Source organism: Radiomyces spectabilis, assembly GCF_025331425.1.
Source record: "Radiomyces spectabilis strain NRRL 2753 chromosome Unknown BYT42scaffold_4, whole genome shotgun sequence".
Classification (NCBI taxonomy): Eukaryota; Fungi; Mucoromycota; class Mucoromycetes; order Mucorales; family Radiomycetaceae; genus Radiomyces; species Radiomyces spectabilis.
This window is the reverse complement of record NW_026251929.1, coordinates 150,301-167,158: the sequence shown is the minus strand read 5'-3', so window position 1 is coordinate 167,158 and position 16,858 is coordinate 150,301. Positions and strand designations below refer to the sequence as shown.

Sequence of the window (16,858 nt, the reverse complement as noted above, 5' to 3'; positions counted from 1 at the left end):
GGATCGTATGTTTGGCAATGATCCTGACGTGATGATTTTGCGAACGCACAAGAACAAACTGACGGCTGATGAGCGATACACGCTGTGTTTATTGAACAATATTCTCGGTGCACTGGTGTTTATTTCCGACAATGTAGCGGAATACGGCAAGGATGAGCATTTACTGTATTCAGCCACATTTCCCAAAGTCATGGCTCAAGTATCGAGTGTCATTGAATTTCGTTCGGACGTATTCGTGATCCAATTCCGTTACGGTGATCAAATGTATACTACTTTTGCGAACCTGAGCAGTGATGAGCAAACGATCTACCTTCCTTCCTCCTCCGAAAGTACGCATTTGTTATTCGCCACGGACAACGATATGCATATGACGATCCCCGATCAACGAGAAAGTTTGTTCTACCACCCATCGTCCACTGTCACGCTGAAACGTCACGAAAGCAAAACGTTCCTTCACATTCCTCGACCACAGGAAGGAAAATTGGCCTTCTTGGGATCCGTGTCCCATATCATTCCGGGCGCAGAAGTCTCTGAATTATCGCAAGCCAGTGATCGTGATGTCAAGGTGACCTTTCACAAAGACAGCAAGAGAAACCATCGAGGTTTTGTGGCTATCGGAGAGTATCTGTTCGAGAAGCGAGTCCCCACGCCGAGCCAGATCAATATCAATGGCGCAGCAGCTCGGTTTGAATGGATTTCCGTTGGCGGATCAGGCGAAGGACGCTCACCCAGTGAGGTGCTGGTAGCTGTATTTGAATAGAAAAGAGCGGATCCAATACGATGATCCCGGGCCATTGTTTATTCAGTATGAACCCGACTCTTCCCGCCACATCGGAGTCCGCGCGTTCAATTTAGGTTAGGCTTGAAGATCGGCATGAGTTCATGAAACACCACCATGCAAAAAATAGATCCCCTTTTCTCCGGTCCACGCTAATTTCAAAACCGAAATAAACTTTTTTTGTTGATACTAATTGTTTATGCATGTTTATTTATGATTATCATGATATTTTTTTTTTTTTTTTTTTTTTTTTTTTTTTAGAAATATGAGTTGAAGTAGGAAGTAGTGAATTAGATAGAAGTGATGGTAAATAAAGAAGAAAGAATATGGGTATTTGATTAGCATTGGGGTTTACAAGAATATAAGTGGGAAAAAAAGAGAAAGATGAAACCTAGGAAGCGGAGGCTTCTTCGTTCAAGTAGTGGGGTACTCGGGGCAACTGTTCGATGGTTTGGCCATAAGTTGGTGGGAAATCGCCCGTTTCGTAGGAGGGAGGACTGGGCATACCACTGTCCCAGAAATGTTCACGCGAGGTGACAACCAAAGGCAATTCCAGTGAACACATGGTGAGACCAGATCGGATTTTCTTCCTGCGAAGCGCATGTTGTTTCAAGTTGGAGATACCGTCTTTGCCGGCATCACCATGAGTATTCCGGGTCAAAGAGAATAGAGAGGAAAGAGAAGAGGAGGAAGAGGCGCGACTGATGGGTGGAGAATTGGGTTGAGAAGGAGGGGGTGTAGAAAACGGGCTCATCTGAATACTCGCTTTCTCGTCTTCGGATTCGACATCGGATTCTCTTTCACTGGCACTTTCGTCCCCGGATTCGTGTGGATGATGTTTATCTTCGAGCATGATATTGACGACCAAGGTGTGAGTGACGCGTAAGAGGCGACTGTTGGTGTCGGCATTCACACGGGGAATGAGTCGAAACACGGCATTGTAGTTGTGTTTCTCGGCAGGGTTATAGTTTTCGTCTTGAGATGGATAGAAAGTACTGTAACCAAGGGGAAACAGATCGTCGGTCTTGGCAATCAACGTGTGAGCTTGCTGATCCGTTGTACGGTACTGAACTCGTTCGCGCAAAGCACAGGTTACGGATCGCACCGACATCAGTTCCGGACGGAGCAAAAGCATGGTCAGATTGAGTCGAATGAGCCCGCCTTCACGATACGCGATGCAAGGCGCGGTCGCACTGTACTGTATCCATTGAGGGTGATCTTGACCATGTGCGGTTTCGAGAATATCGGACGCGGGTGCCAGGTCGTTGAGTAAGCATCGTTTGATGGTGATATCCTTGGAAATGGTGATGTCGTTGGCAAACATAGGACGGTACATGCCTGCCGACAGTCGATAACGAATGTAACCGCGTTTGCCACGGAAACTGGCCGGTAAATGGGAAGGAATCTCGAATTGGAAAGGATACAGGTAACGCCCTGGTTCCAAACTCTGAATTTCGGCATCATGGCCGATAAAGTGTTGATCTTTGGTGTAAAGCGTACGACGATCGGTGTGTTCGGTGGGATGAACCGAGTAGCCGGCCGCTTTCAATTGCACTTTACATCGTCCTTCGAACCAGACGATCAAACGACGCACTTTGATGGGACGAACGACGTTGACGACGCAGTTGCCTTTCAACGTGCACCCTTCGGACTCATCGTGAGCGGCACCACGCAAGATGCCTGTAAAGGAAGGATCGATTTGAAATTCAAGCGTAACGTCTTCTTTTAGCATAGAGTAAAGAAAAAAGAAGGACACAGAAAAAGGGAAAATGCACCGATGCAGAAAAAAGAAATATAATTTCCTAAAACTTTTTTTTTATTTTTATTTTCAATGCGCCCAACCCTTTTTTTTTATATGAAAAAATTTGTTAGCCTATGACTAAAAATTTCTCCAAAGGGTCTCGGATGGTCTCGTGGCTGAGTTTATAAATTCTGCGGTTGATCAAGGCGATATGAAAAAAAAGAACCAAAGGCAACCGATCAAGCGTGACGGGATTCCAAAAGCTTTGACACCTGCTGAACCAAATCTGCTTTTCGTGCTTTCGGCGTTACTCCATTCTCCTTCAGCCAAGTCTTTAGTTCCGCCACGAGGCACTGTTTCCAAATATAATTCACCGCTTAGATAAGCTAATTATGGCACAGACCAATTTCATTTCTTAACTTGCCTTATCCAAACTTTGGTCCCGCCAATGATCTTCCACACTCAGCGCACCTTTAGCTCGCTTGCTCGAGGTTGATTCGCCCTTGATCACATAAAATAATAAAAAAAAATATTTTTGTTTTTTTGACATTCAGTCAAGGCTAATCGTTTCCCTTTTAATGTCTATCAGACATCAGTTACCTGTGATTTGCGCTTCGGAGCTTCAGGTTCAATTTCCATATCTTGGCCGATCAGGGTCTTGAAATGTTCGATATCCTTGCCCAATCGCTGCGGAATAAGATGATGATTAATTTGAAGTCATGGTGCATTGCATTTCTCTACGCTATCGCACCTCGTGAATAACTTTGGTATTGGGCAATGTTCGATCCTCAATTTCATCGACTTCCTTTTCAAGCGCAATAGCTTGTAATGTAGCATAATGGCGTTGCAAAGCTGTCATGATAAAAGAATGAAATAAGTAGGTAGACAAATGAGTCACCGCAGCTTGGCAAATAGAAAAATCTGTAACGTACAAGGATTTTCATAGGCGGCAGGATCGAATCCTTGATTAAATGATAATTTTTCCACAAATTTCTTGGCAGCATCAATTTCATCCACATTGGCTACATTTAGGTGATGGTAAGTCTACATGAGTGAGAGAATGAGGGATTTTTTTTTTTTCAATGTCAAGCATACCATCAGCGGTTTGTTCGACAGGCAGAGGTCGGATGTCATCCGCAAAAGGTAGCGTAATCAAGTGAAATCCAGGCGGAGTTATCTGAACTTGATTATTATCCAGGACTTCTGGCTACAGTTTACGAGATCATGATAAGCTACACATTCGGTCATTGGAGGAAAAAGAAAAAAAATTCTTCGGTTTTACCTGTGGATAGAGAGCGACGAGTTTAGGAAGCGAGTTGGTGCGGCGGAAGAAAGAGCAAATGCCGATTTGATCGAGTTTGACCATGGTCCGGAGGAGAGCCGAGAAAGTTCTTGTGCTACCTTCATAGTCCTATTGTATCATAAATTATATCACCGCGATCACGATTATCACAGACGATCTACTGGACATACTGTTTCATTCGGATAGATAAAGTAAGGATGCGTGATGTTATAGTAAGGTAACAAGGATGCACGAGGCTTGAAACCAATAAGCACCAAACCTATTCAGGGAAAAAAAAAGCACCAGTTCAATATTCGAGATGGCTCGTTTTAGGTGGTTGTAGAATGTGAGCTACCTGGATCGCCAAAGTTGCGAACCTTTTGCAAGTCTTCCTTGGTAAAAACAATATTTTCGCCACCATAAGCATAGTAGTATTTGATATCAAATGGAAGCAAGTACTGATCTGTATCCTGTGAATCATTGTATGCCATGTTCCCATGAGTCATATGTTATCTAGAAAGGTAGTGGCAGTGGCAAAGTTCTTACTGCGCATTTCCAGGTGGTTTGCGTATCGATTTCCAAGAGTTGCCGACCGCTCGTCACGACCTTTTTAGGGGTGCCCTTTTTCTGTTCCATGACAATAGCGTAGCTGTTAACGATATATTTTAGTCATTGATCGCGCACATAGCAGCAGATAAGCGCCTTACCCTCGTACACCAATCGTCAAGCCTTCCGCAAGATGGAAGGGAATGCGAAATTGAGAACGTTTTTTCACTTCTTTGCGTCTGATCTTTTGCATCAACTCTTCCAGCTTATTCATTGAACTTTGATAGTCTTTGGAATCCAATCGGCTTTCGTCGTCATCACCATCTGCTTCTTCATCTTCCATTGCCATGATTTCCTATTTGAAGATTGATCAACATCAAAGCACGACTCGATACCACGAAATGAACGTACTGAATAAAATAGTTTGTAGTCGAAATGATGACCGTCGGATTGATCCAGACCAAACAACTCGATACGGATCCCCACATCCCACAAGTCCTGTACAAACGTTTAGCCGAAATTCGTGAAAAAAAGATGGTGCAAGAAATCAGGGCCAACCTTGGCTCGTCGGATTGCGGAATTACGCAAATTCGCATTATCTGCGTGCGGGTTGTCTGTATTGGTGATAAGAAAGATACGTCGTGTGCCCTTTTTCTGCGTGCTATGGGATATAATTTAAGTGACCGGTAGACATTGCGGAAGAGCTCCCTTTTAAATCCTTGCGTACCTTGCTGCAAAGAGATCTGTGCATGTCCAGAATACGTTGCCGAATGGATATTCTTCTTTGGTCGATCCGTATTCCTTTTCAAAGTCGGTTGGTCCTATAGATAATCCCATTATAAATTATTTGTTCCTTGAGTTCCTTTTTTTTTTGGTATTTGGCTGCGGTTGATCGTATACAAAAAAGGAAAGTACCTTTTGCCAGTGCTTCCATTTCCTTGATGCGATGAGCGTCGGGTACATCCAGATTTTGGAGAACATAGATATGATCGTGATTGGCGGCGTTCCTTTTCTTTTCTGTGCTGAACAGTAAGACGCCCACGAGATCTGATTCGCTGCTAAAGATTTTGTTCATCAACACGGATTGAACACATGCAAACGCGACGCGAAGAGGTATTTTGCCGCTGGCATCGGGAACCAGCATCGTCGGCCCGCAGTCAATAGCAAACAGAATGCTGTCTTTATTTGCAAAAGCAGTCTGTTCACAAGTAGTAAAAAGGCGGTAAGCATTCGGATACACAAAAAGGCAGTTGGCTTTTCAAGCTACGTGCCTTTTTTCTTTCAGAGGACTGTATGTAAACGTTACCTGAATATCGTCATTCAAAGCTTGATCATCGTCAATATCGTCGTCAAACAGCGTTTGAGAGCTGTAGGTGCTGTGATAACTGCTTCTCTGCGAATCACTCATGCTTCGATTAAAGTAACTGGGATTATGCAAAGGCGGAAAAAAAGAGCGAGTTGACAGATTCACTTGTCGGGCTTCCAAATACCCGAAACCCACTCAATCATGCCTTTATTTTTGTTATGATACCTCAGAGTTCACACTGCTCCCGGCTATCCTTTCGCGTCAATGGCTACAATTCTTTATATTTGAAGGGTGATTACCAAAGATGACTCTTACTCAAGCATTATCTTAAAATAAATGAAAATGAAAAGGACGAACAATTTATTGGTGTCTAGAAAGGTGCTTCCAGAATTTACACAAACTCTTCGCTGTTTGGCCTCAGGGTTTTCGGGAGTGTTTGCGGAAACTCGTCTGCAGCGAAAGCATGCCACTCGGTGGCGGCAAATGGAACTTTACTGCATGATGCAGCATAGGCTGCGTCCTCAAGAAGCAAGGGAGAGAATATTGCGATTGTCCATTTTGATGAATGTTTTCTGCTGCAAGATCCCAATCATCCGACGTGAAACACCAAGGGCGGCATCAATAGTCTATTGAGACTCTCCACTTCAAAAACGTACTTTAATAGTCCTAACAGTGGTGGTGGGAACTGACTTCATGTTGGGACTGTTGCTAATTGCGCGAATTGTTGTATGAGTCACCTTATTTCAAAGCGGAAAAAAAGGAGGCTAGGTTATACTGTATGATCACTACTTTCTTTGAGATTATATATCTTTACTCGGGTTGTACAGTATGTATATCATTGCCAAAAAACAACAAAAATCATGTTATTGTTGGTATAAAAGTAAGGAGCAGTATTATTCAAACAATTCATTTGACTGCGGCACTCCTTCTGTTCTCTAGTAGAGATGTCCTGTAGATATCAAGTTTGTCATAAAGGACTTCATCATCACTTTCAGCTGAGACAACTTGTGGCAAGACCGCCCAGAAAATTTCACTTGCATAAATGTTTATCTCATACTTCGTCACGTGAACTGACAACCTCCTAGAACACGCGACAGAAATGCCGTTTCTCTCGAATTCATTATGCGAGTCGTTCAGTGCATCCTTCAGCATTTGACCACTACGACTGGCAAATTCTGCGTTGCAATTTTCTGGCTTCAGAACAAGCTTCGTCGTAGCAGGCAGCTATAAGGTAATGAGAATATTTATCAGTCATTTTCGTTTGGCCATCACTTTGCAAACACAGCTAATCTTGAATGATCATGACATATACACTTGTCGTAAGAGTTATCGTTCTCACATTGGACTTTTAGTATGGTACTTGATCGTTGTTATTTCTTGTGGTTGCTACCAAAATTACGGTCAAAAAGGAACACCACAATCAAAAGTAGGATAAAATTTCAATGGCTTCAACCGGCCATTTCTCATTCCCCTGGAGGCTCACCCTATAGGACAAATGCATTAAAGAGAAATGGAAGCTGAAAGATCGTACGCCGTTCGATAATTGTAATATCATACCTCGGCAAACCGTCGACTCTGTTTGTTGGGGGTATGGCGGTATCTTGATAAGAACCAATGTGCCGTCCGCGTTGGACGTTCAGAGGAGAATGATGTTCCCTTGTATCGAGAGTTACTATGGTGGCTGAATATGATGCGTAAAAAAATGAGGGCGACAACGAAGTCAAAGATATAGCCAAAAACGCGGATGACAACGGTAGTACCTCGTAGTTAGGCCAAAATCATTTGCGCTTTACAAACAAGCAAAGTAGATCGATCAATAAATGCGAATGCCAAAATACAGGTTTACTATGCGCATAACTCTATTATTTTGGCGAGATTCACAGTGTACTTATGACTTTATCGCTATTGTCGCTCTTGGTCCCGCCATGAAGGCACTGTCCGATAGAGACATTATCCTTCGCCTCTTGGAAGTACTTCAGCAGTGCGACGGTTCTGATATTATCTGCTTAACCAAGAAGATTCAGCAATGCAGAAGCTAATCACCTTCACTGCCTATTGGATGCAAGAGAGGGTGTGCAATCTCCAAATACCAGCAGAAGAGCACGTTCGGCAAGTGCTGCGTATGGGTGTCTTTGATTTTCCTGGCGCCATCCAAGGCAAAATCGACCGTGCCAATCTATTTTGGCGATTCAGCATCGAGAACAGGAGCGGCCAGAAGGTATCAGTCAAGTCGCAGTATCTTTAAGAGAATACGTTGCTGACAATGCCATTTCTTTTGACGCAACAAATTTGTATCGCACTATTTACAGCACTACACCGCTTCCGACGTTTCCCCAGTACCGTAAGCATAACAGATGTAGAGGAACTTACTCTCAGCTATGTGAAAACTGATAAATTCAAAGGACACATGCTGATGTTTCAGTCTCTCGTCCGTTTGCCAGTCATGGTGGCTGTCCACATAACAATCGACCGAATTCATCGCGTTCGGTTTATCCTCTTCTTTTTCTTCAACATGAATATATTATCCAACAACCAAAAACGCGAACCTTCAGACGCATGACTACAGAGACTGCAATGCAAAGGGAAGTTGGGACGCGAAGCAGAGACATGGTGAAAACATGGCGCGGTATGAGGTGTTGTCACCCATGTATGACGCCAGAAATGAAGTAAGGGTTTGATGGATGGATAAAATATTGTGATCTGATTAACGAAGCTATCATCTTGTAGGAAACTTGAAGGCGCTCATGGAGGCTCGCCAGTACGAGGATGTGCTGGTTGGGAAGGGTCGCCCCGTCGCCGAAGGCGACAAGGTTAGATTTTAATATCATTAGGATGGGCATCTGTATTAATCAATTTGAACATTTATTCTCTTAGGTCCGTGTTCACTATACGACGGAAAACGAAGCGAACCGATCATGGTTTTTACGTTTTTCAAAAGTTAGCAAGGGAGACGTCCATCAAGCACTTGTCTATCATTAGGATGAAGTACGCAGAAAGCGCAAGATAACCGTGCGTCCAAAGATCTCATCACAACTAACAGCAACCTTTGAGGTAAAAACTATACGGAATCGGTCAAAATCCACACCTAACTAATTATTCTTTATCTATAAAGGTTGAATTGCTCGATTATTCTGTAATAAACATATTAAAAATTTACATTACTGAAAGGAAGTTGAACGTTGGGCTGTTTGATTGATTTGTTATATTCCTTGTTGTCAACGGAATACGCCAACCCTGGTTTGAGAACCCTCTCTGTAGTACATAATTTACTCTTTCATTCGGTTAACCTCAAATACAGAAAAGACGGTAGGCGATCGCTGAAGAGAAAAAGACTTTCAAGTAACCGTACATTGTCCCTTCTCTCTCTCGTGCTACGGTATGAAATCCTACAGCCAAGCTCTTCTTCATTCCTCGTCCTGTGTCTGATGGTCTGTTCGGTTGGGTGTTTGCAAGTCAAGTAAACCTTCAAAAAAGCCTACCTAATTACTACAGGCTTGCAGGCATCCTTCCTTCTTCGGCATTCCGCCTGTTGCTCTTCGTGGTCTGGATGTCTTTTGTTGACGGCCGCTGTCACGCAGGTTTTTCGTAGGTGGGGGGCGTTTCTTGGGTGCTTTTATTGAATTGTTTCTCACATTCTCCCGGCCGGTTATCGCCGTCTTCCCGAGGTTGCAAAACTCTGGATGGGAAGCTTCTCCAGAGCTTACGGTAAATTTAAATGATACAAAGTAAGCCATTTGCTCTTGTTCATTATCTGTTCTTCACAAAACCCCTCCGTTTGAGAAGTCCTTTTCCGTCTCCGCGAATTTTTTTCCAATTTTTTTTTTTTAAAAAAGTAACCGAGTACGGTAAATCGATTTTTCATGCGTCAAAGCTGACAACCCGGAAATGGTTTAGCGGTCTTACCACTTAAGGTTGACAGAAGCATACAGTATAGTATGAATATTAAGAAGCCTATCCCACATTAGAATCAGCACTATTGCTTTTACTAAGTAGGCATTAACTACGTACGTCATATGAAAGCCTGAGCAATGATTGATTGATTGATAAAGTATTCATATTGAGTGTTGATCCTGCGTAGATCGATACCCGTCAAAAGAATCGCATTAGGTAAGGAATTTATGAATGTATCTATGGTGCAAAGTGGAAGATAAAATACAGCCCTCTTCTTTTGCTGGGGAATAGAAAAGCGCAACCACTCCTTTTTAGGCTCGTCTCACTCAAAAACGCAAAAGGAAAGAAAAAAGCATAAAGATGTCGTTTCATGTTTCCACGGAAAGAAATAATAAAGGAAAAAAAAAAAAAAGCAAAAACAAGGTTTGTCGCTATTGCTTTCTTGGATTACAATGCAACTAAAAAAATATATACAAAAGAAAAGGTTTCTCATATGATTGACACTAGTAATATAATGATAGAAATATGGTGGTAAACGATGGGAGGGCAAAATATGAAAAAAGGATAAACAACGATGACCAAGTCAGTATGATTCGATTAAACAGTGTGGTTATGACCGTGCGACCAGCTTGACAAGTTATCGGGGTCAAACCATGGATCGTCTTGATCGTCGATTGACGTTAAATTCTGCAGTTGCCACAGCAGCAGCATGACGGTTGCTGAGATTGTCGCAGCGACAAATGTAGCTGCAGCTAATCGTTGGAAAAAAGCCACCCGGCGACGAAAGAAGCCACGCACAGAATTGCAACATGATGAGTTCAAGGGAAGTGCATCGTGTTGCGATGTGGAAGACGAGGGTATAGTGAGGTATAAAGAGTCATAAGAAGGAGGATCCTTGGGTATTAGCATAGAGTGTGGAGTCGCCATGACTTGTTAACCCAATAAATAACAACTCAGAATGTAAGACAGTGAAAGAGAAGAACCAACAACTAGAGAAAAGTAAAAAAAAGAAAAGCAAAAATGTTGAACAAACAAGGAAGTGCAAGCCTGTCTTCCGGGGAGGCAAAAAAAAAAAAAGCAGCAACTGCCTCTGGCGCTCAGTGTCGGCGTGTGAAAAACGGGCATTACCATATACGGAACACCGCAGTAAGGACAGCAGGCAAAGGTGAGTTATGGGCAGCCAGAAATGCATTCCTCGTGTAATTGCAACCTTTATGCTTAAACTCGCAACTCAATTTTTTTTTTATTTATTTTTTTATTTTTATAAGAAAAATAAATACAAATTCTTATCCTTCAGTACTGTCGTCTCTTTTTCTATTTGCTATTTCTTTTGAAAAAGATGCGATTACTAACGTCCGTTTTATCTGGAGTTGCCCTTGTTTTCTTGGTTACAGCAATCGATCAAGATAGTTTGGCTTGCACTTCGGATACTCTGCAGTTGTATTCACCTGTAAATGCAGACACAGCAATAACCTTGCAGAAACTTATTGATGATGCTGCCACTCAAAAGTATGTTATAAACAATAATTTGACCCTTTGCAATTTATTCAACGTCTATACCATGTTAGTGTATCCACTGTCATACTTCCTCCTGGTAAATATGCCACTAATTGATTGCAAGCAAAAACGAATTTTTAACCGTGTTATCCGCATCGTAGGCCAAGTAGTCTTGGATGACCACACTCCCATTGTACTTCGTCCAGGTGTGTCGCTCAAAGGTTCACAGGATCGACCAACTATTTTTACAGTAAAAGATGGAAACAGCCAGCTCGGCTCCATCCTGGGTAAATGATTTGATTTATTTTTAAAACAAAGGATCTTCACGGTCAGCTTACAAATTCTTCCTAATAGTACCTCATGATAACGTGGGTTGGTCTATTACCAACATTGTGTTTGAAAACGTTAATATCCTGATTGAACCTCACTCCAACGAATACGATTCGTTCATTTTTGGCAACATATTCATCAACGGTGGAAGAGGTTCCGTCATTGCCGATCGTGGTGAACAATTATACATCGGTTTGTCATCAGAATAATACTTTAAGACAAATTGGATGATCCTCAACTGATCGTCTTTCTTTACTAGACGGCAACATCTTTTTGCGCGATGAGGCTCACGCTGGCACGGTCATGATTCCGTCTTATGACACAACCAGTATGTTTTACGCGGTCTCTACGTTATTTTGATGCAGACTAGTAAATTCTTGATTTTTGGATCTGCAACAGATACTGGCATTCTTTTCCAGACACAGAAGAGAAGTGTTATTTCCAACAACATCTTTGGGTACGTGCCTGGTTGACAACCCAATACCTGACAATGTCTCATTTTTGCAATTTTATTTTATCAGCATGGATATGCGCAAAATAGCCGATGTCAAGCCATACGTCACGTCTGAACTGCAACGCAACTTGGAGGTTATTGAGTTCTTGCGATCCTGCCTGAACAAGCCGATTGCCGATGAACAGGGGTATCTGGCTTCCGGCGTTCAGCTGTACATGACCAACGGCATCACCATTAGAGAAAATATTATGGTAACTTATTCGCCTTGATGCCTTGGTTACCTGGTCTCATTCATGTATTACAATATTTTAGAACGGCACCTTTCCAGATGTCAAAGCGGTAGCACAAGACCATGCTATCAGTATTGTCGGATCCAACCAGACTTACATTTACCAAAACTTCTTTGCCGGCTGGCAATTGGCCGATTTTGGTGGTGCCGCCCGTTTCACCTCTGCCGTAAGATCAATGAATAACAAAGCCACAAATATTGATCTCACGTTTTACTCCTTATCTTTAACCTCGGGGTGCTGATGGCGTTTGCATTATTCTTAGGTGGACGGTTATTTCGTTTCGAACTACTTGGCGAATACTGCCGTTATGATGTATGTTGCCAACCATGCAGATTTCATGCAAGTGAGCAACATTGTTGTGCATGATAATTTCTTTTACCGATTCCTCGACCATTCTTTCGACCCGCCGGCCCCTTTGGATGGCTGGTTGTATGAGGCTGTCACCTTTTTCGATTTCTGGACGGCTCGCTACAATAACACCATCCGACCACCGATCTGGAACAGCAGCGTTCCTATTTCTCCTTGGGCGTCACAAATCACCGTCGAGCATAACAAATTCGGTGCTGCTCCAGGAATCGATCCCAATGTCATTAGTCTCGGTAACCTGAATCCCAAGGAAGCTTTCATTAGCAAGAGTAACTGTTACGTGACCGAGCCTTTATTACCCGCATCCGAAACACCCGGTGTCGTCCCTCTTCTCTGGCGCCAACAGTTTGTGGAAAACGTCGTCACACCCTATGGTGGCAAGATTCCTATGGTAGCGTATTAGAGTCCAATCCAATCATGTTTGTACAAGGCCACTCATTTTGCTAACACTCTCTTCGTTTCTCTTCTTTCTTTTTTTTTTTTTCGTTTTACCGTTTTTAGAAAGTCGATTTTTACACCGACGAAGACTTGATTGAGCGAGTCCCTGTGCACTTGCGTGACCTAACTATCCCACCTTTCTGGCAAGCATTCCAGTTGCGGAATGATTCTGTGCCTATGCATGATCCCCACACACCCTGCATTCAATAATGGGTGCCGATTTTCTTTTGGGCATCATGCTGTCGTCCCATCATCCCGTCACGATAACAGAAAAATAAGAAAAAAAAAGGGAAGACTGACCCGTAAGCATCGTGACGTAGGATTGATCTCAGTTATTTATGATTTGAATAAAAAAAAAAAGAAAGGAAGACGACCCTAAGCATCGTAACGTAAGATTGATTTCAATTATTTATGATTTGAATAAAGAAAAAAAAAACAAAGAAAAGCAGGGACTATGGAATAAAAGTCATTAACGTAAAAAAATAATAAAATATTTAACGGAACTAACAGCACCAATTTTTTCACATAAAAATACAAATGATACATTTTACATTGTTGCGAGTCAAGAAAACAGGATGGTTCCGGATTTCAGGGCTTTGTGGATTTGCTTGACTTCCAATTGGCAATCAAACGCAGGAACAGCTTCTACGGCAATGGTGCTGGCCAACGTGTCTTTGCAAAAGTATTTCAACATGACCGGTTGTGCCTGCCCCACACCGGTGGTGAGAAACTTGGCCAGCAAACGTGGCCATCCCTTTACATCGGCTGTCGAGGTTGTCTGTCGATGTTCCGATAGAGCTTCATGGGTCCATGTCAGTCGCTTCTTTGTAGTATCCCATAAACCTTGTGGTGAGCTTTGAACCGCTTCCACCGGCACTTGGTCGTATGGCACCGACAGAGCTACGTGGCCCTTGCATGCGTCGAACATATCTGTTACTTGGTACCGCAACATCAGATACGAGGCATTTTCCGCGCATTTCCACAGTGGTGACGCATGGACAGGAAGAATATCGTTTCCATCACCAGTGATCTCCAAATGATAGGTGAAACATTCCATTGCCGTGCCTCGGGTTCCATCAAATGCTTCGGCCTTCAACGCAAATACATCCTTTTCATCATTCAATGGTTCGACGCAGTCTCTATTCGGTTGCAAATCTTTGATAGTGTCGTAGTTCTGGATACGGATCAAAAGAGGCGACATGGGTGTTGAAGATCCATTGTATGCAAGTTTAATTACGCCAGTTACATAGAACACGTCATTGTCCTTTTTATCAAGGGTCTCGATGATGCTAGCGTACGCTTGAGGTTGCGTTACTTCGGGAATAGGTCGTAATTGCCAAGGAATGTCGGTGGCTAAGGATGGGCTCCTTGATGCCGACGATGATACCGAGTTGGCGCTGGTTGGGGTCGAGACTTCAAGCGAGCTCTGGTGGAACGGATTGGTACGAGTGGATTCGGCGGTAGAAGCAGACACGTTCGAACCTGAATGAATCGCTTCGGAACTGTCAAAAGGAGTTGCTGACGGTGACGATGACAGGAACAACTTGTTGGGTTCTGCTTGAGAGGAACGCAAATGTCTGAAATAAAGCAAGGTAACAAGTGAATAAAAACTTGCATCCCTGAACAATATGAAATCAACTTACTCTCGTCGACCGCGTGGACGTCTGGAAATGCTTTGATTTTTCTATATGCATGCACAAGCTGAGTATGAGGCGGCATATTTGGAATATGATCTACAAAATTCAAATGTTTACCTCTCTCAACAAGGAAGCCATTCTTGTCATGATTTCGGTCGCTACACGATTATCCTCTTCATGATGAACAGGTTGGTTTTGAATATCGACCTTGAATCGGTGTCCTGTGGTACTGCTAAATTCATGCATTCAGTAAAGATATCGGCATATTTATCATGCATACACCATTTCCTCGCTTACCTGTGACTATCGCCATCCAATTCTTCAGGCTCTTGGGTAAACAGCGCGCCGCTGCTGGAATATAGCCCTCGATGAGGATCTGGAGGAGGAACGGAAAATCCTTCTTCATCCACCTGGGGTGACTGTGGACAGATGAACAACACATTTCATCAGTAAAGTGTATGCTAATGATCAATAACATGAATGTACCTGAGCTTGTTGAGTCAGGGTGGATACGGAAGGCTGTCCCGAGCTGCCGTTTGTATTGTTCACTTCGAACCATGAAGTCAAGCTCTGTTTACTGCGTTCTCGTTCGAGGGGAGGATTCTGTTGCCCCGAAGCATGACTCGCTTGTCGCGTGCTCTCTGGCGATCCCCGAGACATTGGAGGGGTGGAGTGTGACTGATCTTGCTCGTGTTCTGGTTCTTCGTCAATCATGGTAAAGGAGTTTTGCCTGCAACGGCGATTATAAGGAAAACGTGTTGGGCTGTATCAGCAATGTCATTTTTCTTTTTTACTTACTGCGCTGGTGCCGAATCAGCGTGTTTCGCTTTTCGACGTATGGAAAATACTGATTTCACTAAAATAAAAGAATTAGTACGAAATAAAGAAAAAATTGCACGAATCAAGTGTCAGTGATGACTTGCATTTTGAACTGGAAGGATTGCTGCTCATTGAACTAACGGTTGTGCTTTGTGGTCGTGCGCGATTGGAAGAGGAAGGTGAACTGGAGGGCGTTTCTTGCGATGTGGAGGGTGGGATAGTGCTCAATTGTTTGCCACGGCTGGCACAGAAATCATTAATCTCGGTTTGGACATCCAATGCTGTGGCAGTTGATTGTGTGACATTGGCGATCTACAGGAACCCCATTACACAACCATTAATGACGCCGCATCCCATTTATACCACCAATCACCTCCACTTGCTTTGAAATGCATACCTCCATTCGTTTCAGCATTTGATCCATCTGGAGCTGCTCAAATTTTTCCACCAGGGTCTTTAATCGCTGTAAGCGTGCTTCTTCCACTGTCTGGTGGAGCTTTAAAAGGGTTCAGTCTTACCGCTGTCATTACTCATTTGGTGACCATTTTCTTCCTTACCTCTAAAAAATTAGGACCGTCCACCTGCCATGTAGGAAATGAAGTGTCGGAATGGGATTTCGATCGCTTGAATAGAGTTTTATTCTAATGGTCCTTTTCTTTAGCCATTGCTAAATTCAAAGAACTGTCCGGTTCAATATTGTTCATCCATTTACCTTTTTAGCACCTTCGGAGTCCTTTGCCAGCCGAGCGAAACCGGGCTCCAGCTAAAAAGCGCATGTGTCAGGGTGAAATCAATACGACCAGCATAACCACATGACGGCATGCCTGGTAAAACTCACCTCTTTGATCTTTTCATGAGCCGGCGACGCAGAAGTTTTCAGTGGTTTTTCAATTTCTTCCGCGATTTGGTGAGCGAGAATGGCATGGGCGGTGGATATTTCTGTAAACTCATTAAAAAGGCATTCCCAAATCGGAGTAAAATTGCTGCAAGATAACGAATTAAGTTACACGGAAGAATCATCATGACTTTAGCTTTCCATCTCTTTCCCATTTACCCTAAGCTCGATTTATCCGTAACAAACAGCCGCTTCGACGCCTTGACCAGGCTCTTGGCGTACTGATCTTCAATAAGCGCTCTAACACAGTATCAGCCGATGAATATATCGTTGTCCTGGCTTGCAAAAGAAAAACGTGTCGTCTGTAGAAGCTACCTTTCTCTAAAATACTGGGATAATTCTTCGTCCAACATTATCGACTGTCGAAGCCGCTCCTGAACAATTTCGATACCATCCTTGGGACGTTTTGTCTAAATAAGCAGCCATGTCAGTCCACTGGTTGACAAGAGTTGAACATGTCGGTCTTGCCAACAATATAAACGAGGCGGAAGACGACATTGGCAAATGGTGATTGAGGTTTATTACCAGGAATGCGTTGGTGTAAGGGTTCGTTGTATTATTGGCGACCATGGTAGAATGAACACAGAG

The 16,858-nt window shown here is 43.1% G+C and overlaps 5 protein-coding genes across 5 annotated transcripts; 2 read left to right on the top strand and 3 right to left on the bottom strand.

The window, feature by feature from the left end:
• Positions 1 to 1,039: 1,039 nt before the first annotated feature.
• On the bottom strand, positions 1,040 to 2,582 carry BYT42DRAFT_561888 (uncharacterized protein). The gene has a single exon (XM_051567409.1). The coding sequence runs from the start codon at positions 2,508 to 2,510 to the stop codon at positions 1,170 to 1,172; it is 1,341 nt and encodes a 446-aa protein (XP_051424940.1). The 5' UTR covers positions 2,511 to 2,582; the 3' UTR covers positions 1,040 to 1,169.
• Positions 2,583 to 5,916, bottom strand: BYT42DRAFT_511679 (SPOC like C-terminal domain-containing protein). The gene is made up of 16 exons (XM_051565160.1): positions 5,654 to 5,916; positions 5,263 to 5,545; positions 5,075 to 5,168; positions 4,906 to 5,008; positions 4,759 to 4,845; positions 4,509 to 4,702; positions 4,348 to 4,450; positions 4,157 to 4,271; positions 3,993 to 4,081; positions 3,802 to 3,930; positions 3,615 to 3,726; positions 3,452 to 3,541; positions 3,271 to 3,371; positions 3,120 to 3,206; positions 2,944 to 3,021; positions 2,583 to 2,872 (listed from the first exon to the last, which is right to left on the bottom strand). Exons 1-16 carry the CDS (start codon positions 5,753 to 5,755, stop codon positions 2,759 to 2,761), a joined length of 1,881 nt encoding a protein of 626 aa, XP_051424939.1. The 5' UTR covers positions 5,756 to 5,916; the 3' UTR covers positions 2,583 to 2,758.
• Positions 5,917 to 8,397: 2,481 nt separating this feature from the next.
• BYT42DRAFT_611969 (uncharacterized protein) lies at positions 8,398 to 8,632 on the top strand (the record flags this gene model as incomplete). Its single annotated transcript, XM_051571571.1, has 2 exons — positions 8,398 to 8,463; positions 8,528 to 8,632. The coding sequence occupies 2 exons, from the start codon at positions 8,398 to 8,400 to the stop codon at positions 8,630 to 8,632; spliced, it is 171 nt and encodes a 56-aa protein (XP_051424938.1).
• A 2,213-nt stretch (positions 8,633 to 10,845) lies between these two features.
• Positions 10,846 to 13,305, top strand: BYT42DRAFT_254331 (uncharacterized protein). The gene is made up of 10 exons (XM_051562721.1): positions 10,846 to 11,053; positions 11,113 to 11,138; positions 11,203 to 11,328; positions 11,396 to 11,563; positions 11,631 to 11,699; positions 11,771 to 11,828; positions 11,893 to 12,076; positions 12,138 to 12,281; positions 12,378 to 12,872; positions 12,983 to 13,305. Exons 1-10 carry the CDS (start codon positions 10,884 to 10,886, stop codon positions 13,127 to 13,129), a joined length of 1,587 nt encoding a protein of 528 aa, XP_051424937.1. The 5' UTR covers positions 10,846 to 10,883; the 3' UTR covers positions 13,130 to 13,305.
• A 176-nt stretch (positions 13,306 to 13,481) lies between these two features.
• Positions 13,482 to 16,840, bottom strand: BYT42DRAFT_611967 (uncharacterized protein; the record flags this gene model as incomplete). The annotated part of the gene is made up of 14 exons (XM_051571570.1): positions 13,482 to 14,496; positions 14,563 to 14,603; positions 14,674 to 14,788; positions 14,854 to 14,975; positions 15,043 to 15,286; positions 15,355 to 15,412; positions 15,489 to 15,687; positions 15,773 to 15,862; positions 15,933 to 16,016; positions 16,088 to 16,138; positions 16,214 to 16,358; positions 16,430 to 16,510; positions 16,586 to 16,680; positions 16,796 to 16,840. The coding sequence occupies 14 exons, from the start codon at positions 16,838 to 16,840 to the stop codon at positions 13,482 to 13,484; spliced, it is 2,385 nt and encodes a 794-aa protein (XP_051424936.1).
• Between the last annotated feature and the right edge of the window lie 18 nt (positions 16,841 to 16,858).